The sequence below is a fragment of the Crocuta crocuta genome, unplaced genomic scaffold, assembly GCF_008692635.1.
Source record: "Crocuta crocuta isolate KB4526 unplaced genomic scaffold, BGI_CrCroc_1.0 scaffold273, whole genome shotgun sequence".
Lineage (NCBI taxonomy): Eukaryota > Metazoa > Chordata > Mammalia > Carnivora > Hyaenidae > Crocuta > Crocuta crocuta.
In genome coordinates, this window is record NW_027529425.1 from 3,848,175 (window position 1) to 3,855,077 (window position 6,903).

General features: G+C 61.0%; 1 protein-coding gene across 1 annotated transcript in view; it reads left to right on the forward strand.

The window, feature by feature from the left end:
* The window catches only part of TNRC18 (trinucleotide repeat containing 18), a gene marked incomplete at its 5' end in the record, with an annotated part of 89,794 nt that extends 84,602 nt beyond the window's left edge, over positions 1-5,192 (forward strand). The window contains 4 exons of the mRNA XM_077758840.1: positions 18-537; positions 3,757-3,993; positions 4,103-4,177; positions 4,499-5,192. Coding sequence (XP_077614966.1) covers positions 18-537; positions 3,757-3,993; positions 4,103-4,177; positions 4,499-4,705 — 1,039 coding nt within the window. The remainder of the gene's footprint in view (positions 1-17; positions 538-3,756; positions 3,994-4,102; positions 4,178-4,498) is intronic.
* Positions 5,193-6,903: the final 1,711 nt, after the last annotated feature.

Below are 6,903 nucleotides of genomic sequence, written 5' to 3' on the forward strand. Positions count from 1 at the left end.
TCGTCCTCCTCTCCCCCCTCCTCCTCCTCCTCCTCCTCGTCCTCCTCCTCGTCCTCCTCCTCCTCCTCGTCCTCCTCGTCCTCGTCCTCCTCATCCTCCTCGTCCTCCTCCTCCTCGTCCTCCTCCTCCTCCTCTTCCTCCTCCTCGTCCTCGTCCTCCACCACAGACGATTCTTCCTGCAGCTCTGACGACGAGGCGGCACCGCCCCCCGCAGCCGGCCCCTCCACGGCCCCGGCCCTGCCCAGCAAGGCGCCCAAGCAGGCGGGCAAGGCTCGCTCCTCGGCCCCTTCTCCGGGCAAGAAGGCGCCGGCACCCCCGCCCCAGGCGCCCCCGCCGCAGCCCGCACAGCCCCTGCAGCCCAAGGCTCAGGCCGGGGCCGGGGCCAAGAGCCGGCCGAAGAAGAGGGAGGGCGTCCACCTCCCCACCACCAAGGAGCTGGCCAAGCGGCAGCGCCTGCCGTCTGTGGAGAACCGACCCAAGATCGCCGCCTTCCTGCCCGCGCGCCAGCTCTGGAAGTGGTTCGGCAAGCCCACCCAGGTAGCGGAGGTCCGAGGGTCTGGGCACGGTGTTCCCCGGTGGGCTGGCCCCTGCATGCCCATCCTTTCTCCAGCCCGACACAGGGTGGGTGGGGGTGAGGGGGGCCCATTTCATACCTGGGTGTGCCCGAGCACACCCACCATGCTGGGTGGAAGCCGGGTGCCCTCTGTTACCCCAGACGTGCCCTTTGGGGAGCCCAGCAAGAGAAGACACGGGGAAGGGCGCCCAGGTGCCCTGCAGAGGGTCTCACAACCCCGGGGCCCCGCAGCCCGCCCTGGCTCTAGGCCTCAGGCTGACCCGTGTGGCGACCCCAGTGGGAGGCGCTTCTTTCCCTTTATTTGCCAGCAGAGGCCTAGGGTTGTCTCCTGGCCTGGCTGGATTGGGTGCCGCCCCCTCCCCCGCCCCCCAAGCTCAGCAGAGGGAGACTGTTCTGGTGGGGCCATGTGGCCACCCCTACAGAGAGGATGGTTCTCCAGAAGGAGTGCTCCCGGCCCACCCACCTGCACAGGCGGATGTGCGCCCCCCGTGCACCTGTGTGCACGCACAGGCACCGTGAGCTTTCCGCAGAAGGGGGACAGTCCCCATGGTCACCGGTCCATTCCATGCCCCTCGTCCTCGGGTGCGGCTCACAGGTTTGCTCATGGTGCCTGGCTCCCTGGTGCAGGCCCCTCGAGGCCACACCCGAGGCAGGCTTGGAAGTGATGCCCCCTAGGGCTGTCCCTGCTCCAGAGCCACTCCGGGGTTGACAGCGATGAGCTTGTGGGGTGTGACCATGCGCCTTCTGGGACCGTGGGGGTGTGTGTGTGGTGTTGCCTCCCCAGGTTCGTCAGCAAGGCGGGAAAAATTCGGGGAGTTCAGAATCAAGACCCCCAGCTTGGGGGTTTCTGTCTTAGTGGTGTTTTTTTCGGCCCCCTCTGCCAGTGACCCCAGGGGCAGAGTCCCCCAGAAGGCTCCTCAGAATGGGGGTACAGAGCAGAACATCTGGAAGCAGCACCCACTCTCCTGAGGGCTTCCCCTGCTTTTAAGCCACTAACTTGACCCTGGGACAGATAATCTGCGTCCCTGGCCCCGCGGGGCATCGGGTGTCCAGTGTTAAGCCCACTCGATTGCTGGCCCCAGGAGAAGAGCGTGCCTCTCGGTGAGGCCACCACCGGGGGAGACAAATTTGAACACCTAGAATCTTCCCTGACATTCCCAACCAGGCCCCCTGGACCTCTGACCCCAGCAGGTGGTTTACTGAGAGGACATATCAAGGACTGACAGCTTCTGAGCTGGTCACATCCTTGCTGTCTTGCGTCCGTCGTTACTGGCTCGTTCCGTAGTTTTCGCCTGCCATTTGCAGATGTACTAGTGACACCGAGGCTCTTCCGGCTGTAGCAGACAGAGCACAGGGCCAAGCTTAGTGGCCACTGAAGTCCATGCTTCAGGTGCAGCCGGAGCCCAGGGGGTTGAAAGGCCGTCTTCAGACCCCCTTGGGCGTCCATGCTCCAGGCATCCGTTTCCCCTTCCTGCCTCTGCGCTGGTCTCTTGCCCCGACAGCCCCTCCCTTCCTGGCAGCAAGCAGCTTCAGGGGCTCCTAGCTTCTGCTCTGCCAGCCCGGAAGTGATGCTAGAGAGGAAGTATCTTTTTGCAAGGGGTTCAAGCGAAAGTTGACACGTCTTGGGCTTGGGTGCCAAGCGCACCTCTGAGCCGATCATAATTGCCAGTGGGAAGGCAGGACGTTCAGGGCGTCCGCACCGAGCCCTGTGTGCACTGCCGGGGGGCGGGATCAGCCCTACGGGGGAACCCCACGGACGGAGGTGGGTCTGTGAGAAGGGGAGTAGCTTGTGGGTGCCAGAAAGAGTAACGGCCGTCAAAGAGGAGTTGGTTTAGAAATCTGAGCTGTCTGCCTCACCTCGAATTTACTTATTTTCAATGTTGAGCTGAAAAGCAGTTGAGCAGTTCATAGGACATACCAGAAATCAGGGAAAGGATTTCAGAACCCGTCACCACCAGGGACCCAGTGAATTAAAAGAAAAAGTACCTGCTGAAGAAATTTGGAAATTGGTGTGTAGTTTTCTTGTGTTTAGATAAATTGGCTTTGAGTCACTTCGTAGCCAATGTGAAAATGGCAAAGTGATTTTAGATCTTAGTTTGAAGAGAGCATGCACTGGCTTGTGCAGGGCAGAGCTTTGCTCAGGCCTGGCTTCTGGGGGTTTGTCCCTAGGGACAGTGACGGCAGGGCCCCAGAGCTGCCTGGGGCTCTGATGGGTTTGGAATCCTGATGGCAGGCAGGTCTCTCCCCTCCTTGGAACCTGCACGTCCGTCCCCATGCTAGCCCAGGCTGGGGCACTGAGCAGGCTCCAGGAAATGTCTGTTGAGTGATGAAGAAAAAACGGCACGCAGTGGGCCTGGCAGATGTGGGTCTAGTGCTGACTCCTGCAGGCCCTGGGCTGACCTTAGGGGCTTCCCCTGGGGTCTAACATTGTCCCAGTGACAGCCCTCAGCCCGTGCCCCTTACTCCATTGCCCCTGGTCAGGCCACTTAGGTGGCTGACTCAGCCCCACGCTGCCTGTGGGGGTGTAGAATGAGGCTGTGCAGCAAGTGACCTGTGGCCCCAGGGTCTGAATGGCTGCGTGCAAGCTGTGGAGGGTGGAGTCATGCACTCTGTCCAGAGGCAAAGCTGTGAGCCCCTGGGCTCCCCTGTCCTGTCACCCCACTGGCCCTCACTGGCACTGTCTGGAACTTGCGGGTCCACATGAGGCTCCTGGGCCCAGGGCTTGGCTTCCATGAGCCCTGTGGACAGCAGTGCAGTTTGGCCAGGACGGGGAATTGGAGGTTCCTCTTAAGTTTTTTTTTTTTAACCTAGCTTTGAGAGAGAGAGTGTGCGCACATGAGCTAGGGAGGGGCAGAGAGACAGAGGGAGACACAGAATCTGAAGCAGGCTCCAGGGTCCGAGCTGTCAGTACAGAGCCCGACGCGGGGCTTGAATCCATGAACTGGGAGATCATGACCTGAGTTGGTCAGACACTTAACCAACTCAGCCACCTGGACGGTCCCAGAGGTCCCTCTTAGCTGAGGTCCTTAGTGTCAGTGAAGCCTCTCTTAGACCCCCAGTGTGCAGAGAGGTTAAGAAGTCCCCTGGGTAGAAGCAGCAAGGGGCTGCCTCCCACCCCGGCCTCTGCAGAGCCCTGGGGTTGGGGGACCGGCCTGGGGCTCCCTGACACGCGTGTCCCGCAGCGCCGCGGCATGAAGGGCAAGGCCCGCAAGCTGTTCTACAAGGCCATCGTGCGCGGCAAGGAGATGATCCGCATCGGGGACTGCGCCGTGTTCCTGTCGGCTGGCCGCCCCAACCTGCCCTACATCGGCCGCATCCAGAGCATGTGGGAGTCCTGGGGCAGCAACATGGTGGTCCGCGTCAAGTGGTTCTACCACCCTGAGGAGACCAGCCCAGGCAAGCGCCTCCACGAGGGCCAGGTGAGGCCGGGAAGCGGTGGCCCCTCGGGCCCAGAGAGTGAGGCTGGGGCACTTGGCTCTGAGGCCTGAGGCCGGGCTGACCGCCGCCTGGTGTCTGTCACGCACACAGCACTGGGACCAGAAGTCTGGCCGCAGCCTCCCCGCAGCCCTGCGGGCCTCCAGCCAGAGGAAGGACTTCATGGAGGTAGGGAGCGTGGGCTGGAGGCGGGCTGCCTCAAACCGTCTGCACTCAGCCCGGCAGGGGCCGGGCCTCTGACCCCAACCCCACATCCGACGCTGAACCCCATGTGTGCCGCGCTGGCACCCCTGTACTCTGGGCCCTCACTCTTTGGGTCCCTGTCCTGGCATCTCTCTTGGTCTCAGAACCCCAGCCTCTATCTCGCGGTCTCTCTGTGGGGCGTCTTTCTCTGTCTCAGCCCTCAAGGTTCTCCCTGGTCCTGTCGGTCTGGGAAGGGGTGGTGGCTTCGCTGTCTTCCTGCCCTGAGCCCACCTGCTGTGCCCACAGCGTGCCCTGTACCAGTCCTCGCACGTGGACGAGAACGACGTGCAGACCGTGTCGCACAAGTGCCTGGTGGTGGGCCTGGAGCAGTACGAGCAGATGCTCAAGACCAAGAAGTACCAGGACAGCGAGGGTCTGTACTACCTCGCGGGCACCTACGAGCCCACCACCGGCATGATCTTCTCCACCGACGGCGTGCCTGTGCTCTGCTGAGCGCCCAGCACCCTGCCAGCTGCCTTGTGCCCCGAGGCCCGGCTGACTGGGGCCCCTCGCCATCACTGCCACGTCTTGGGGGCCACGTGCATGCAGGTGTGCCCTTGGATGCCCTGGCGTGCGTGAGTGTGTACATGTGTGTGCCTGTATGCATGCACGTGTGTGCACACATGTGCACACGTCTCTGGCCCCCTTTGCGTCCCCCTCTGTGCCCCCCAAGATGGGGTTCCTCTCAGCTATCAGGGTATGGCTCTGCCGGGCCCCCCTTAAGGGCCTCCCCTCCAGCACCTTGTAAGCACTTGGCCAGGCCAGGCCCCCGGCCCCCAGGCGCCTTCAGCCAAGGCCCAACGGGGACTCAGTGGGGAGGGGGTTTCCAGGGAACCAAACTGACATTTGTCCTGGGGTTCCCGCGGCTTGTGGGTCCGGCTCCTAGTGCCTGACCCCTACCCCCGCCCCCACCTCAGCACGGAGCCCACTCCGAACCTCCTGCNGGCCCTGCTCTGGGCACCGGCCAGGGCCCGGCCTCCGCCCACTCAGGACGGCCCGGACTGGGGCGCCAGGGCCGGGTGAGGGTGGAGCCCAGGAGCAACAGGCAGGTGCCAGGCGGAGGGGGCTGCTTGCCCTGAGGGCCCCGCCTCCTGGTCCGGCCCCTTACACTACAGACAACCCCAATGGTGCTGAAATCCTCATCCCGGCCACGCCCGGCCCTCCTGCCCAGGCCTCGGCCCGCCCGGAGGGAGGCGGCACTTGGTAACCTGTACAGTTTTATCGTACCGAGAGACTCTCCTTGCCCCTGTATCATACGCCTTTAAATGGAGTCAACTTTTTAAAGTCAACTTTTTAATTATATATATAAAGATAAATATATATAAATATATATAAATATAAACTTTTTAAAACTGTGAAAAAATAGCTATGAAATTATAAAAAAAACAAACACATTCTGACGTGCAGAATATTATTTTTTATTTCCTATTAGATTGTGTCTAGCACCCAGCTTCACGAGCCCCCCCCTTCATCCCAAGCACACCCCGCCTGCCCTGCCCAGCCCAGGTGTACTGTACTCGCCCCCAGAACGGAGAAACAGTTAGGGAGAGCAGAGGCCAAGGTGGGGCGGGCCCAGCCGGGCGCAGTGGCCCGGCTCCCACGGCTCAGCCCCAGCCCCAGAAAGCACTTACCAGCCCCCGGGCCTTCCAGGGGGACGGGAGGCCTCGTCCAGACAATCTTAAGGGAAGGAAAAGCCAGACTTCGGTTTTGTTTTTTGGGGGAATTGTTTTGTTTTTTTTTTTAAGTTTCTTTTGGAATTTTGTTTGTTGGCGAATTCTGTGTGATCTTTTTCATAAAAAAAGAAAAGAAAAAAGAAAAAGCTATAATCGGAGGATACTTTTGTCTGGAGTGGTTCATTTCGGGGGCTGGGGAGGTGGTACATGATGTGTGGCAGCAGCTGGGGGTGGTGCTGACCTTTTAGGCCCAGGAGCTGGGTGTCTCCCCCCCCATACAGTGACCACTGACCACACGGGGCTACTTACATCCAAGCTAACTGAAATGAAGGGAAATGAAAAGTTTCTTGGTTGCCCCGGCCATGTGGCCAGTGGCTACTGCATTGGGTGGCTGGAATACAGAACGTGTCCATCGGTGCAGAAAGTTCTCTTGGCCAGTGAGTGGTTGGGGGACTTGCACCTCCTGTTTCTGGAAAATGCCAAGATCAGTACTCCCAGCCACACCCCTACCTGAAGACCACAAGCATGAGGACGATGCTGAGGATGCGAGTGGCCCTGAGCAGGTGTGGAGATGTGGGCGCGACGGGCTGGGGGAGTCTGGGCCCTTCTCCTGGTGCTGCTACCCACTCCTTCCCTGAGGTCAGCTCTCAGCCCGACTCCATTGGCACCTGCCCAGCCACCAGCCAGGAGAAAGGCACTGATGGTCCTCTAGCTTCAGAGAAACTGAGTCACGCGACAGCAGGAGCAGCAGTAGTGAACTGGCGCCACCTGGCAGTCCCTGTGGTATCACCTGGAGGTCTCGGCTCTTCCCACAGCTGCCCAGGGTGCCCACCTGGGTCCCAAAGTGATGCCTGCCCAGTGCGTTCCAGTGGCAGGAGCACAGCCCCTTGATGGTCGGTCCCCCCGCCCCGTCCCAACTCTCCTCCAAGGGACCTGCATCAAACAGTGGACCAGCTCCACTCCTTGAGGGAAATGAAG